Source organism: Lutzomyia longipalpis, chromosome 1 (genome assembly GCF_024334085.1).
Source record: "Lutzomyia longipalpis isolate SR_M1_2022 chromosome 1, ASM2433408v1".
Classification (NCBI taxonomy): Eukaryota; Metazoa; Arthropoda; class Insecta; order Diptera; family Psychodidae; genus Lutzomyia; species Lutzomyia longipalpis.
The window spans coordinates 45,221,610-45,236,438 of record NC_074707.1 but is presented as its reverse complement, the minus strand read 5'-3'; the positions used below and the strand labels follow the sequence as shown (position 1 = coordinate 45,236,438).

Sequence of the window (14,829 nt, the reverse complement as noted above, 5' to 3'; positions counted from 1 at the left end):
GCCTCTCTCTTGAAAATACAGAAAAAATGCTATATGTGTAAAAAGTTCTTATAAAACTCCTATATACCTACATAAAACACTCAATCAGATGAAACGCACATGAGTGTGTTTATTTCTGGAGCTATTTTCATGCGCAGTAGATTCTCTATTTTTCGTGGAGGGAAACTTCCAAAGTAATGGTCATTTCAGAGAAGAAAATCAATGGAAAATTAATTAATTAAATTCTTAGTTTTTGAATGAAGAAATGTTTTGTTTATTAAGACTTTAAAATTATTTATCGTATAATGTTTATTCGTATTTGTGCTATCAATTACGGTCTTTGCCCTGACCTTATCATTCTTGAGTTTATTATCTTAATTTATCAGGAGAAAATTCTTCCACTTGAATTAAGGAGGTTCCCGTCTGGAATTTTCAAGATTAAATTCGAGACAATTACATAGCATTTTTTTTTATTTTGAAAGAAAGATGATGAAATGAAGCTTAAAATTTGTTAAATATGATTGAAATCTTAGATATAATACAGCTTTAGAGGTTTTCTCACATAAAAATATTTTTTCAATTAATTTCTTGGCCTAAATTCCACATGAATTCCTTTCTCTCCCTGCAGTCCTGAGACTAATTTAGCCAGAACCAATGGAATTTGGGTTTTTGGCGTTACTTCAGCAGAAAAGTTTAGAATAAGTTTGTAGAGAATAGACTTGATTTCCATCAAGGCAAAACGTGATCCTGAAAGGAGAAATATTTTAGCTCAAAGTTTAAATGCAGGAAATAGAAAATATTTACCAATGCAATTTCTGGGGCCACATCCAAAGGGAATATATGTATTGGGATCGATAGAAGATCTATTCTCCTCACTGAAACGTTCAGGATCGAATTTCTCAGGATCTGGATAATGTTTCGGGTCACGATGGTAGGCATGAAGGGGAAACCACATAATATTTCCTTTCTCAAATGTAAATTTCTTCCCATCATTCAGTTCAATTGTAAAATCTTCGTTACAGGTTCGATCGATAAAAGGCGATGGAGGCCATTTTCGTAAAATCTCCGATACAACCATATCGAGGTACTTCATCTTCTGTAAAGTGTCGTAAGTGTGGCGTTTCCCATTCAATTCCTTGTCTGTTTGCTTTATCTCTTCGTAAAGCTTCTTCTGAATATCCGGATTGATAGCCAGTTCGTAGCAGACAAATGTAACAACAGTGGACACTGTTTCATATCCTGCCATCAAGAAGAGGAAGCACTGAGCTACAATTTCAGTTTCTGTCCACGTCTTTGATGATTTCTTCCATCCAATACTTGATTCCTCAACTGTTGCAAAACCAGCGGTGTCCTTATCGACTCCTGTGTGATTCAATTTGCCTTTCTGAGCTTCCATGAGGAGGTGAATCATATCAGGACGAATGATCTTCTGCTCTTCACGAACCCTGAATGAGTCTGTTACTAAATTACTTAGAAATTCCATGCTCGTCTTATCATTCACTTTTACGCCAAGACCAATCATAACAGTGGGAAAAGCTCTAAAAAGAAAGAACTTAAGCATTTTCCTAGCGCTAAATACTGCAAGGTCTTTTGCTTTTAAGTAAAATTCATTCTGGTTGTCATTAAGGGAATCAACTTTCACTCCAAAGGCACAGGTTGCAATAAGATCAGTTGAAACGCGAGCAAAAAGTTCCTTTAAATCATACGTCTGAGGTCCTTTTTCTTTAGCTTCCTTGTGGAGAAATTCCACCAATTGCTCTCCAATTTCAACGACTAATTCACACATTAGGCGCATTTTGCTTCCAGTAAAAGCTGGACTCAAGGTTGCTCGCATTTCCCGCCATTTCTGTCCTTTGAGAAAAATTAGAGAATTTCCAAAGAAAGGATCCATTCTGTCGTCAATTATGGCAACTTTATCGTGGAAACTATCGAAGTGCTTGACTGTGATTTTCTTCATGAGTTTAGGATCACGAATAAAGTAGAAGGGACGGTTCATTTCCCACAGTCCTACAATTCTGTAGAGGAAAATTTATAGATATTTCTTGAGAATTTAATTTAATAATATTTTATACTTACTGATTATTCGGATATCTATTGTAGTAATCCATTATTACTTCCTGTGCTCCAGCTTTGTTGAAGAAAATTTTATAAAATGTCCCCAATCCAAGGTTCCTTTCTCCTTGGGGGACTCCGCGATCCTTAAAATAATTCTGATTGTCTGTGATCCATTTGTATGCGTAATAGAGGAAAAGTCCAAGGAAAATATAGAGGAACATAATGGAAAATCAATACAACACTCTCAATAAAAAATCCACCTCCAACTATCGCTCGATAGAGACTGAAAGCAAATTCAACATTTTTTCACGCAGAAACCGTCGAATCTTCCTACTCGGAGTGACTAAAAATAAAATGTTGAATACATGGAAAAAAAAACTCGCGCATTAGATTTTTTTGTGAGCTCATATCTCCAACATTGAGGGTATATAGAATGCAATGTGTGAGTGTTTTGAATAAAATCTCAATTAAGTCAATTGGCACGACAACACAACCACCCAAAACTCAATGAGTAAATTGTGTTTTGGTTTCCCAAAAGCCGGCTTGACGAAAGTGTTGATTAGATAAAAATTTTATTTTATTAATAGCATGATGTTGCGATTTTCCTTAATACAGTGACTTGTAGGATTAAGTTTACATAATTAAGAACATCCAGGTTTTTCCTTCTGCAGCGTAGGAGTTACTTTCTTGGGCGGAATTTAACCCAGATGCCATTTTTAGCCTTGAGCCCAACGAAGGATGCAGCTAGGATCATGGGTACATCCGTTTTGTCCGAAAGATCAAAATGGAAATTCACAATCAGGTAGAAAATCATAGCTTTAACTTCCATCAAAGCAAAACGGGATCCTGGGAAGAAAATTAAAAAGAAAATCACGTCTCTGTTAAGAAATTAAATAACTTGTTAACTTTACCAATACAGTTCCTAGGTCCTATCCCAAAAGGAATGTAGGTGTTTGGTTTGATGGAATCCTTATTTTCATCACTGAAACGTTCAGGATCAAACTTTTCGGGATCCGGAAAATTTTCTGGATCAAAATGTACTCCCACAATGGGAATCATAATTATCTCATCTTTATGGAAAGTATAGGATTTTCCTTTCTCGTACTCCACTGTTAAATCCTTCGTGCATTGACGATCAGTAGCTGGGGCTGGTGGCCACATTCTCAGTGCTTCCGACACAACCATATCGAGATATTTCATTTTCTGCAGAGTCTCATACTTTAGGGGTTTTCCGTTTAATTCGTCATGGAAAACTTTGGCTTCCTCGTAGAGTTTTTCCTGAATCTCTGGGCTTTTCGCTAATTCATAAGTCGTAAAAGATAGGACGGTTGAGGAAGTATCAAAGCCAGCTAAGAAGAAGATAAAACACTGAGAAACAATTTCATCATCTGTCCAGGAAGTTTTCTTCGCAATTGGTCCTGATTGAATTTCCTCCACAGTTGCAAATCCAACGGAATCCTTTTCAGGTGTTGTTATCTGCTCAAGCGTTCCCTTTTGAGCTTCAATAAGAAGATTTATCATATCGGGACGTACGATATTCTTCTCTTGACGCGTCTTCATGTTACTCAACACCAAATCTTTGAGGAATCCTTTATAAATCTCATCAAAGATCTTAATACCACAGAGTTTCATAACAGACGGAAAAATTCTAATGCCAATTAACTTAAATGCGAGTTTTATCGAAGTTGTATTAAACATTTTACTGGCGGTGACAAAGAACTTATTTTCCCGCTCTTTCAGTGAATCAACTTTGATCCCAAAGGCACACGTGCCAATAATGTCTGTGGCTACTCTGGAAAATAATTCCTTCATCTCATAGGCTTGAGGTCCTTTTTCCTTTGCCTCCGTTTTCAAGTAGTCAACCATTTGTTCACAAATCTCCACAATGAGAGCACTCATGAGACGCATTTTACTTCCGGTAAAAGCTGGACTTAGATTTGATCTCATTTCCCGCCATTTATTTCCTTCGAGCATAATTAGGGAGTGTGAGAATAAAGGATCAATGTCACGTACACCAATTGGTTGATGATCAGTGAAATGGTCAAATTCCTTTATAGTGAGGGTCTTTAGTAGTTCAGGATCTTGTACCACCAATATTGGTTTCATGGCATCAAACTGACCGAAAATTCTATTAGAAAAAAATTATATTAATATTACAAAATAGAAAAGTTAAAGTTTCATAAAGAAATTACTTTTCCTTCGGGAATTTCTTGCAGAGTTTCAGAATATGACTCTTCATGTTCTCCTTATTGAGGAAAAATCTCAAAGAGTTCCCCACAAAAGGAAGAGGATCATGAAACTTCACTCCTCGATCGAGGAAAAAATTCTGATTCCTTATTCCATACTTAAGAAGGAGCCAAATAATTGTCACAAAAGCAATCCAGAGCCAGGCCATGATGCCTATTTTTTATCAGCACTAATACACTTTGAGGTTTCCACACAACAAACTTTTGTATTTGATAGCTGAGAGCTTTTGCGTTGATTTTACGTCCAATCCCGGTCAGAACTGCGAAGCGACTGACTAAAAGACTTTTTTTTCTTTAAATTTGCACATAGTCCAGGTTTAATGTCTTTGCTGTGTTGTCCAATACAAAAACGTGATGGAAAGGAGGGAAGAAGTTGTTTTTTCTTGAGAACTTTGTAAACGGATCTTGTGAATTTTTTCATTAAAAGTTTAAGGTGTTGTACGGAGCATGTGTGTATTGTGAAACACTTATATCAGTGATGAAGTAAATTGTACCATACACTGTTTCATCGTTGATTGTAGTAGTTCATTATCTACCTGTCTTTTTATCTTATCAGCATACATAGATTGTGAAAAAGAATAATTTTCCTTCGTCAATGTAAAATTTTAGGAAAGTGAAAAAAGAAGCTTTAGGACGTTATGTATGTTCTATTTTTAGAGCTTTTTAGGCGTTAATTTGAAATAAAAAATCACTCAGAGTTTTTTTTTTAAATTCAATCCGACACAAGAAATAAAAGAAATTAAAACAAACACGATTTAGGTGATTTGTAAATATTTATTTGGAAAAATAATTCGTATACATAAGCAGTAGATTGATTTACATTAATTAATGTATTACAGAAAGAATATCTTGATAAAATTAACGATTTATAAAAAATTTTAAATTTTTTTAAAGTTTGAAACAAGCTTAATTTGGCAACTTAGATTTTTTTGGTTTTGAGTTCATTCTCGTGGGCGGAACTTGACCCAAACGCCTTTTTTTGCCTTAATTCCCACCATAGATCCTGCTAGAATCAAAGGAACTTCTGTCTTGTCCGATAAATCGAAATGAAAATTAACGATCAGGTAAAAAATTAGAGATTTCACTTCCATAAGCGCAAACCGAGAACCTAGAAATAAAGAAAAAAATTGCATTAAATTTTCAAATCTATTTAAGGATAGTTATGATGATTACCTATGCAATTTCTGGGTCCAAGTCCAAAAGGCATGTAAGTCAATGGTTTAATTGAATTCTTATTCTCATCACTAAAGCGTTCGGGATCGAATTTTTTAGGATCAGGGTAATTTTCAGGATCAAAGTGAATGTCACCGCAAGGAATCCAGAAAGCTTCACCCTTGCGAAAGGTATAGAATTTTCCTTCTTCATACTCCAATGTGAAATCCTTTGTGCAGAAACGATCGATGATTGGAACCGGAGGCCAAATTCTTAGAGTTTCTGATACCACCATATCCAGGTATTTCATCTTCTGCAATGCATCATAGGTGAGAGGTTTCCCTTTCAATTCATCATAAAAAGTTTTAGCTTCCTCGTAGAGTTTCTCTTGAATGTCAAGATTCCGCGCAATTTCATAAGACACAAAGGATAGGACAGTTGAGGAAGTTTCAAAGCCAGCCAAGAAGAAGAGGAAGCATTGAGAAACAATTTCATCATCAGTCCATGATGTCTTCTTGGTAACTTTAGCAGTTTGAGATTCCTCAACTGTTGCAAATCCAACGGAGTCCTTTTCATTTGAGGAGTGTTCAAGTGTTCCTTTCTGAGCTTCAATGAGAAGATTTATCATATCGGGACGAACGATATTCTTCTCTTGACGTGTCTTCATGTTATTCAAAACCAAATCCTTCAAAAAACCTCTGTAGGTCTCATCAAAAAGCGTTATTCCACAAAGTCGCATTAAGCTTGGACATACTCTCAAAGCTATGAATTTCATTGCTAGAGTTGTGGATGTCAGATCGAATACTTCTTTGCCACTCTTGTAGAACTTATTGTCTTTGTCTTTCAGTGAATCAACTTTAATCCCAAAAGCACAAGTGCCAATAATATCCGTAGCAATTCTGGCAAATAAATCCTTCATTTCATGTGTTTGAGGTCCTTTTTCCTTTGCTTCTGTCTTCAAATACTCAACCATTTGTTCACAAATTTCCACAATGAGAGCACTCATAAGTCGCATTTTACTTCCTGTAAATGCTGGGCTAAGAGTTGTTCGCATTTCCCGCCATTTCTGTCCTTCAAGTAGGAATAGAGAGTTCGAGAAGAGAGGATCTAGTTCCTTTGGACCAAAAGGTTGATGGTCAGAAAAATGATCGAATTCCTTGATGGTAAGTTGCTTTAGTATATCTGGATCGCGTATAATAACCGTTGGAGTCATAGCACTAAATGTTCCAAAAATTCTAAAAAAAAATAAGAATATAATTGTAGGTATTTTATTCACTAAGAAGTTTAATTCTTTTTTTTTATACTTTTCTCTGCGGAATTCATTGCACACTCTGATGGAATAATCTAAGAGGTTCTCTTGATTGAAGAAAATAGCAACCGAATCTCCAAAATATGGCAATGGCTTGATGAATTTAATTCCTCGTTCTCGGAAGAAGTGTTGATTCTTCAGTCCATACTTTATGGCAAGCCAAACAATTGCCACCAAAGCAATTAATAGCCAAACAAGGGACATGATCAAATAATTCTTAAGTTTTTTATTCAAACTTTAACACGTTAACCCACAATCACAGTCCCGAAGCAACTGATGAGAAGCCAAATTTTAATACATAAAAATGGTGCAGATTTGAACTGGAGCTTCGCATGGTATCTTTAAATAACGCATGACGTTGTAAATATTTCGTAATAGACCAAAGAAGAGAATGAGGAAGATTCCACACACCCATAAATTTCAAATAACTTCAGAAACTTAATTCAATCTCGCTCACAGATCATTCGCAAGGTCAAACACAGAAGAATTCTTTCAAATTCAGTGTATCAGTGTGTTAGACAATGTTTTATTTCATTAAAAAAAAATCTCATCTTACATTTGCATTTTTAGCATATAAATTCAAGAATTAACTGAAAGTTTTAAAATTAAAATAATTCTTTTTGACGAAACACCTTTTCTATCAAAATAGGGACTACAAGAATCATTCTATGTTATCAGAAATTCAGTTTTGTACGTAAACTGAAATAGATATAGCTGCAACATATTCTTCTTAAAGAAATAAATCAACACACACTCTCCAAATTTCTAATTATATTTTTATGTATTTTCTTGGGTTGCTTTTAAGCTCTTTATCATCCATTCTTACATATAATCAGATGGGGAAACGGGGGAAACTAATGAAAAGCACACTTTATGTGTTTATGTTTTAAAAATGGATCAACTGGAGCACCATATGCTCCACTATGTTTAAATGCACGATGACTATGTGAAAATTTTGAACCTCTAATCCGCAGATAGGATGAGAATGGGTTTCAAATTTTAAACTAAATTGAAAATTTTTATTATTTTATTCGCAAAAAGTCAAGGTTAACATTTAGAAGAACTCAGAATTCCAATTTAGAATAATATGTGCTGATTGTGTCACTTTGTCAATGCGTTTTTGTTTAATTTGCGAATATTTGAATAAATCCTCTTTATTCTTAACAACTTTGCAATACAAGCAAAATAATTGTTTTTTGTGAATATAAATGCCATACGTAAGTATTCAGTTTTCACGCACTAACACAGTTTCAAATGTAGATTAGATTCAGTGCAGTGCTTCAGTGCTATCAATTGCTTCAAAATTTATGGAAAATTTTTAAGATTTTTAATCCAATTTCTTTTGGTTCCTTGGACGGAATAGAATATGAATTCCTTTTTCAGGCTGGAGTCCTAGCAAGTTCTTAGCCAATTGAATGGGAATCTGAGTTTTTTCTGTTGCTTCCAAATGAAAGTTTAGGACAATGTAGAAAACTATAGCCTTCAAGTTCATCAGTCCCAATCGAGAGCCTGAAAAATATTTATTTATTACTTAATAAAGCCTCAAACGTCTTAAAAGAATCTCCTTACCAATACAATTCCTAGGTCCAACTCCAAAAGGAAGATAGGTCGAAGTATTGATCTTTTCCTTATTCTCATCATTAAAACGTTCAGGATCAAATTTATCGGGATCAGGGAAGTATTCAGGATTGTAGTGATATGCAAGAATTGGAACCCAGAATGCATCACCCTTGTGGAATGTAAATTCCTTATCGCCATCATACTTGAAAGTAAAGTCTCGGATACAAACACGATCAACTGCTTGAACTGGCCATTTCCTCAGTGCCTCGGATATAACCATGTCGAGATATTTTAGTTTGGGAAGAGTTTCGTATTTTAGTGGTTTTCCTTCGAGGTTTGCGTGTACTTCAGATATTTCCTCATAGAGTTTCTCCTGAACATCAGGATTAGCTACGATCTCGTAGAAGAGAAAGCTAAGAACGGTTGATGATGTATCAAAACCAGCCAAGAAGAAGAGAAAGCATTGAGCAACTAATTCATCGTCTGACCATTTTCTCTTGGACTTTACCAAACCAATTTCAGATTCCTCAACCGTTGCAAATCCTGCCGTGTCCATATCGTTATCATTATGCGTCAGATTACCCTTCTGAGCTTCCATAAGGAGATGAATCATATCAGGACGAATAATTTTCTTCTCTTCTCTGACTTTCATTGTATCCAACACGAGGTTCTTCAGGAAATTCCGATCATTCTCCTCAAAAAGAGGGATCTTAAATAATTCCATTATTTTAGGACAAAGTCTGAATAAAATTAATTTTAATTGAACTTTGAAGCTTGTAAAATTAAATAGCCTCGAAGCACAAGCATAGAAATCATTTTCCTTATTTGTGAAGGAATTAACTTTGACCCCAAACGCGCACGTGCCAATGATGTCATTACCAAATTTGGAGAAAAATTCCTTCATTTCATAAGTTTGTGGTCCTTTCTCTTCGGCTTCCTTCTTCATGAAATCCACAATTTGGTCACAAATCTCCACAATTAGGTCGCACATTTGGCGCATTTTGCTTCCTGTGAAAGCAGGACTGAGAGTTGCTCTCATATCCCTCCATTTCTGACCTCTTAATGAGAAGATTGAATTTCCAAATAAGGGATCTTGTTTTTCATCAAAGACTGACCGATGATCACAAAAGTTATCAAATTCCTTTACAGCAAGGTACTTTACAATCTCAGGATCAAGGATAACGAAGAGGGGTGAGCGAAAATCAAAATGTCCAATGATTCTAAAATTATTCAATTTTTAAATTACAACGTACAATCAACAAAGTTATAACTTTTTTTTGTAATTACTTTTCATTCGGGAATTTTTCCCCAATATACCGCATGTAGTCAAAGAATCCAATTTTATTTCTCACCATATCGAAGCAATTTCCAAAAAGGAACGTTGGTTTTTGAAATTTGATACCCTTCTCCAAGAAAAAATTCTCATTTTTAGTTCCATATTGATAAATATAGTAAATAAGAGCTGCTATTGATGTAAAAATAAGAAATGGAAGTAACATTTTGAGATAAAGAAAGACTTTTTTCTCAAAGTTCTTCCTAATAAAAATCAACGATTATTTCCCGAGCACTTCACCGTCAACACTAACTTGAATTTCAGAGGCACTGTGAGGCGAAATTTGTTCAAAAGCAAGAACTTTTTATTCAAAAGTGTGTGTTTTATGTATTAATACAGTTTTGTGCATTTGTATTAAAGAAAATCACTCAACGCAAACCTTGACGCAAATCCATTTTTTCGATGGATGAGTCACACACACAATATCGACTAAATATTCGTTTATTAGCTTGGTTTTGCATAGCTTTTAGTCGTTATATATAATTTATCAATGAAAGCTTTTTTTCTGAAATCAATTTATTTATTCAATTTGATCAAAAATTACAATAAATAGACAAATAGGTACGATTTATCTTTGGCGTCGAATTTCTTTTAATTCATTTTAATTTGATTTACCTTTTGGTTTATTTTGATGAGAGCAAATTATTTCTATTTTTTTATTCAATAAATTAATAAATAATATATATTTTTTAAGACAGCTGTAAGTCCTAAAAACAAAAACCAAAAACAAATTTTTCTCTCTATTTTAAGAAGAGACGTAATATTTAATTTGAAAAATGAATTGCAATATTTGCAATCTCGCTTATCAAACAGACTGATAAAATAAACGTGACAACATTCATTGAACTTTATATCTGCCATTGAATTTACACAGTACGTATGCTTACATCACAAACATTTATGTTTTATTAATGAGTAATGTTAAGAATATTTTATGTTTTTGATGATTCTTCATTCAAATATTTTTAGCGTCTTGGTCGGAAAGAAACGTGAATTCCTCGTTCTGACTGCAAGCCAAATAGACTTTTAGCCAGTTTAACAGGAATTTGAGTTTTTTCGGTAACGTCTATGTGAAAATTCAGGATCAAGTAGTACAAAATAGACTTAAGGACCATCAATGCAAACCTAGAACCTAGAAGAGAATTTTATTTTATACAAACTTTAAAACTTGTTATATAATATCTTACCAATACAATTACGAGGTCCAACGCCAAAGGGAATGTACGCTGCAGGATTTATTGATGATTTATTTTCATCATTGAATCGTTCAGGATCAAACTTTTCTGGATTGGGGAAATATTCAGGATTATGGTGGAAGCCAACAATTGGAATCCAGAAGACATCGCCTTTGTGAAAGGTGTATTCCTTATTATCGTATTTGAGGGTAAATGTTCGGTTACAAACCCTATCTACCGCTGGAGCTGACCATTTTCTAAGGCTCTCTGAAATCACCATATCTAAATATTTCAGATTTTGCAGAGTATCATACTTCAGAGACTTTCCATCAAGGTTTGAGTTTGTCTCAGATATTTCCTCAAAGAGTCTCTCCTGGATATCAGGATTAACCATTATTTCGTATGTGGTAAAGCTCAACATATTTGATATTGTGTCGTATCCAGCTAAGAAGAAGAGAAAGCATTGAGCCACAATTTCATCTTCAGACCACGTTCTCTTTGCTTTACTCCTGCCAATGTGGGATTCCTCAACCGTTGCAAATCCTGCTGTATCATTTTCAATTGTTGTATGAGTCAGATTACCCTTCTGGGCTTCCATAAGGAGATGAATCATATCAGGACGAATAATTTTCTTCTCTTCTCTGACCTTCATTGTATCAAGCACGGAATTCTTGAGAAAACTTCTGCATTTTTCATCAAAAAGTTGAATATTGAAGAATTTCATAACCATAGGAACAAGACGGAAGAGCACAAATTTAATTAGAACCAAAATATTGGAAAAATTAAACATCTTCTGTGCTGTTTTGTAGAAATCATTCTCTTTGTCCTTTAAAGAATCAACTTTAATTCCAAAAGCACACGTTCCAATGACATCAGTTGCAAATCTGGAGTATACTTCTTTAGCTTCGTAAATTTGAGGACCTTTCTCTTCTACTTCTTCCTTGAGAAATGCCACCATTTGTTCACAAATCTCAACGATAAGATCACACATTTGGCGCATTTTACTTCCTGTGAAAGCAGGGCTCAGAGTTGCTCTCATGTCTTTCCATTTTTGGCCTTGTAAGGCAAAGAGCGAATTGGCAAAAAGATGATCAGAATCTTCGCTAATTATTTTTCTGTGGTCAGTAAAACTATCAAACTCCTTCACACAGAGGTGCTTAACAATTTCAGGATCAAGCATAAATACAACAGGATCTCGGAAATCAAACACTCCAACAAGCCTATTGAAAATAAAAGTTTTATAAAAATTTTAAAGATTTTTCAACGCGATTAACTGTAAATCTTACTTCTCTCCGGGAAAATATTTAGACATGTCTCGTACGTATTCGAAGGCAGATAATTTTCTAATTACCAACTTGAAGGAGTTCCCAAAGATAAACATCGGTTTGCGAAAAGGAATTCCTCTTTCGAGAAAATAATTTTCATTTTTCGTTCCATACGTGTATATGTAGTAGATTGCAACGGCAATGGCCGTAAATAGAAGAAAAGGTAAAATCATCGCTAATAATAGATAATAATCTTTCTCAGAATTAATTTTACTAGCAGACACTTTTCTTGTTCTTATTAATCGATATGTTCTCACGAGCACAGCTAAAAAGAGACTGGCCGATAGTTCTTATACCGCTTCTATTGCGACGGAATATTGTATTACTATGTGTTCTTTATGTTTACAAAATTATTAATACATAGAATCCAAACACCCACATAATATAAGCATACTTATGTATGTTAACACATAGCCATATAGATTTGGCTTAGTAGTTGTAGGAATTTGATGTGTGTATGAAGAGGAAGGGGAGTCACAACATTCACCACATTGAGAGGAAAGAATTGTGTTAACATTGAGCGACGTTTCAGCATGTTTTTATTAGAATTTAATGATTTAATTGCATGTGAGTAATAAAATTGAATTTTAGAAGTATTTATTGCTCTGAAATAATTATTTCCTGTACTTTTTTAAAAATATTTTTACATTTTACATTATGAAAAAAGTTCTAATAATTGGAAAATTCGTTATTAAAATCTAGTAAAAAATCTTTTCATTAAAATAAATTTTATACAATAATATTCAAAAATATTTTTATTTATTTATTATTATTTTTTTAAAACTTTTTATATTGACTCAAAATTTAAATTCATAAAAGAATCCTTAGCGTGGGCGGAAAGAGACGTGAATTCCATTCTCAGTTTGCAATCCAAACATATTTTTAGCCAATTTTAACGGAATTTGAGTCTTGCTTGTTGGTTCCAGGCGAAAATTAAGAATCAAATAGTACAAGATTGATTTTAGTTCCATCAAAGCAAATCTAGAGCCTGTAATAAACAAGAAAACCATTTTAAATATTATTTAAATTGAAGCTGATTATGATTTTTAAGACTCACCAATGCAGTTTCTTGGTCCTACTCCAAATGGGACGTACGCTGCAGGATTAATTGATGATTTATTTTCATCACTGAAGCGTTCAGGATCAAACTTATCGGGTTCTGGATAGTATTCAGGATTACGATGGAAACTAACCATTGGAATCCAGAAGACATCACCCTTCCTAAATGTGTATTCCTTATTGTCGTACTTCAGGGTAAAATCTCTGTTGCAGACTCTATCAACAACTGGGGCTGCTGGCCATTTTCTGAGAGTCTCAGAAATTACCATATCCAAATATTTAAGATTTTGCAGAGTTTCATATTTTAGAGGCTTTCCACCTAAGTTTTGATTTGTTTCAGAAATTTCCTCAAACAGTTTTTCCTGAACATCGGTATTAACCATAATTTCGTAGATGGCAAAACTCAAGACTGTCGATGAAGTATCAAATCCAGCCAAGAAGAAGAGGAAGCACTGAGCGACAATTTCATCCTCTGACCATACTCTTTTCGCAGCAGTTTTGCCAATTTCGGATTCTTCAACAGTGGCAAAACCTGCAGAATTTACAGTGTCCTTTTCATTTGTAGTATGAGTCAGATTACCTTTCTGAGCTTCCATGAGTAGATGAATCATATCGGGACGAACAATTTTCTTCTCTTCCCTGACCTTCATTGTATCTACGACAAGACTCTTCATAAAAGTTCGGCTGTCTGCGCGAAAAAGTGTTATCTTCAGTGCCATCATTAATTTTGGACAGACTCTGAAGAGTACAAATTTAAATTGCATTAGAACATTAGTGAAGCTAAACATTTTCTTTGCATTCACAAAGAAATCATTCTCCTTGTCCTTCAGGGAGTCAACTTTTATACCAAAAGCACACGTTCCAATTATATCTGAAGTTAATCTGGAGAATAATTCTTTAGCTTCGTATGTTTGAGGACCTTTCGCCTTAACTTCTTCCTTCAGATAATCCACCATTTGTTCACAAATCTCCACAATAAGAGTACTCATGAGACGCATTTTGCTTCCTGTGAAAGCTGGACTAAGGGTTGCTCTCATGTCCCTCCATTTCTGTCCTTGTAGGGCGAAGAGCGAATTTGAGAATAACGTATCAGCATCATCGGTGAGGATTACTTTATGATCAGAAAAACTATCAAACTCCTTGACTGCAAGTTGCTTGAGAATTTCAGGATCCAGCACAACTACAACAGGATCACGGAAGTCAAAATATCCGACAATCCTGAAATAATCATACAGATAGTAAGAAATAGGACCTGGGAAGAATTATTTAAATTCACTCTTACCTTTCCTTTGGGTACATTTTCGGGAAATCCTTCAAAAAGTCATACACGGAAATTTTTTTAGTGATCAACCTTAAGCTGTTTCCAAAGAGAAAGCTCGGTTTTTCGTATGGCAAGCCCTTCTCCGCAAAATAATTCTCATTCCTCGTTCCGTAGAGATAAAAGTAGTAGATAGCAGCGGCCAGAGCCGTGAATAGCAAAAATGCAAATATCATTGTCACTTTGCGATAAAAGTAATCACTCAAAATAAATTTTTAAAGCAATTTTTCTTCAGACAAAATTCTCAACAGTGATGTCTTCGCGAGTAAAGCTGAACGAACACTGACTAGTGCGTCGTTTTGGAAAAATATGAGACGC

At 34.6% G+C, this 14,829-nt stretch overlaps 5 protein-coding genes across 5 annotated transcripts; all 5 read right to left on the bottom strand.

Annotated features, from left to right (window-relative positions):
• Positions 1-432: 432 nt before the first annotated feature.
• LOC129793796 (uncharacterized) lies at positions 433-4,700 on the bottom strand. Its single transcript, XM_055834188.1, has 6 exons — positions 4,227-4,700; positions 2,946-4,162; positions 2,716-2,880; positions 2,056-2,263; positions 784-1,994; positions 433-726 (listed from the first exon to the last, which is right to left on the bottom strand). The coding sequence occupies exons 1-6, from the start codon at positions 4,427-4,429 to the stop codon at positions 560-562; spliced, it is 3,171 nt and encodes a 1,056-aa protein (XP_055690163.1). The 5' UTR covers positions 4,430-4,700; the 3' UTR covers positions 433-559.
• Positions 4,701-5,034: 334 nt separating this feature from the next.
• On the bottom strand, positions 5,035-7,143 carry LOC129787724 (probable cytochrome P450 9f2). The gene is made up of 3 exons (XM_055823472.1): positions 6,737-7,143; positions 5,454-6,667; positions 5,035-5,388 (listed from the first exon to the last, which is right to left on the bottom strand). The coding sequence occupies exons 1-3, from the start codon at positions 6,943-6,945 to the stop codon at positions 5,222-5,224; spliced, it is 1,590 nt and encodes a 529-aa protein (XP_055679447.1). The 5' UTR covers positions 6,946-7,143; the 3' UTR covers positions 5,035-5,221.
• A 104-nt stretch (positions 7,144-7,247) lies between these two features.
• LOC129787718 (probable cytochrome P450 9f2) lies at positions 7,248-9,894 on the bottom strand. The gene is made up of 3 exons (XM_055823466.1): positions 9,589-9,894; positions 8,311-9,521; positions 7,248-8,250 (listed from the first exon to the last, which is right to left on the bottom strand). Exons 1-3 carry the CDS (start codon positions 9,798-9,800, stop codon positions 8,069-8,071), a joined length of 1,605 nt encoding a protein of 534 aa, XP_055679441.1. The 5' UTR covers positions 9,801-9,894; the 3' UTR covers positions 7,248-8,068.
• A 238-nt stretch (positions 9,895-10,132) lies between these two features.
• LOC129787725 (probable cytochrome P450 9f2) lies at positions 10,133-12,411 on the bottom strand. Its single transcript, XM_055823473.1, has 3 exons — positions 12,096-12,411; positions 10,822-12,029; positions 10,133-10,766 (listed from the first exon to the last, which is right to left on the bottom strand). Exons 1-3 carry the CDS (start codon positions 12,305-12,307, stop codon positions 10,600-10,602), a joined length of 1,587 nt encoding a protein of 528 aa, XP_055679448.1. The 5' UTR covers positions 12,308-12,411; the 3' UTR covers positions 10,133-10,599.
• A 245-nt stretch (positions 12,412-12,656) lies between these two features.
• Positions 12,657-14,794, bottom strand: LOC129787720 (probable cytochrome P450 9f2). The gene is made up of 3 exons (XM_055823469.1): positions 14,476-14,794; positions 13,192-14,411; positions 12,657-13,122 (listed from the first exon to the last, which is right to left on the bottom strand). Exons 1-3 carry the CDS (start codon positions 14,685-14,687, stop codon positions 12,959-12,961), a joined length of 1,596 nt encoding a protein of 531 aa, XP_055679444.1. The 5' UTR covers positions 14,688-14,794; the 3' UTR covers positions 12,657-12,958.
• Between the last annotated feature and the right edge of the window lie 35 nt (positions 14,795-14,829).

Bases quoted from the DNA above. Each gene is read 5' to 3' on its own strand.
- LOC129787718 (XM_055823466.1), bottom strand. From the start codon at position 9,800: ATGTTACTTCCATTTCTTATTTTTACATCAATAGCAGCTCTTATTTAC. The intron at 9,522-9,588 runs GTAATTACAAAA...GAATAATTTTAG, and splicing joins GAAAAATTCCCGAATGAAAA to AATCATTGGACATTTTGATT. The intron at 8,251-8,310 runs GTAAGGAGATTC...AATATTTTTCAG, and splicing joins TGGACCTAGGAATTGTATTG to GCTCTCGATTGGGACTGATG.
- LOC129787720 (XM_055823469.1), bottom strand. From the start codon at position 14,687: ATGATATTTGCATTTTTGCTATTCACGGCTCTGGCCGCTGCTATCTAC. The intron at 14,412-14,475 runs GTAAGAGTGAAT...TGATTATTTCAG, and splicing joins AAAATGTACCCAAAGGAAAG to GATTGTCGGATATTTTGACT. The intron at 13,123-13,191 runs GTGAGTCTTAAA...TGTTTATTACAG, and splicing joins AGGACCAAGAAACTGCATTG to GCTCTAGATTTGCTTTGATG.
- LOC129793796 (XM_055834188.1), bottom strand. From the start codon at position 4,429: ATGGCCTGGCTCTGGATTGCTTTTGTGACAATTATTTGGCTCCTTCTT. The intron at 2,881-2,945 runs GTAAAGTTAACA...TTTTCTTCCCAG, and splicing joins AGGACCTAGGAACTGTATTG to GATCCCGTTTTGCTTTGATG. The intron at 1,995-2,055 runs GTAAGTATAAAA...TTTCCTCTACAG, and splicing joins AATAGATATCCGAATAATCA to AATTGTAGGACTGTGGGAAA.
- LOC129787725 (XM_055823473.1), bottom strand. From the start codon at position 12,307: ATGATTTTACCTTTTCTTCTATTTACGGCCATTGCCGTTGCAATCTAC. The intron at 12,030-12,095 runs GTAAGATTTACA...TATTTTCAATAG, and splicing joins AAATATTTTCCCGGAGAGAA to GCTTGTTGGAGTGTTTGATT. The intron at 10,767-10,821 runs GTAAGATATTAT...ATTCTCTTCTAG, and splicing joins TGGACCTCGTAATTGTATTG to GTTCTAGGTTTGCATTGATG.
- LOC129787724 (XM_055823472.1), bottom strand. From the start codon at position 6,945: ATGTCCCTTGTTTGGCTATTAATTGCTTTGGTGGCAATTGTTTGGCTT. The intron at 6,668-6,736 runs GTATAAAAAAAA...ATTTTTTTTTAG, and splicing joins AATGAATTCCGCAGAGAAAA to AATTTTTGGAACATTTAGTG. The intron at 5,389-5,453 runs GTAATCATCATA...CTTTATTTCTAG, and splicing joins TGGACCCAGAAATTGCATAG to GTTCTCGGTTTGCGCTTATG.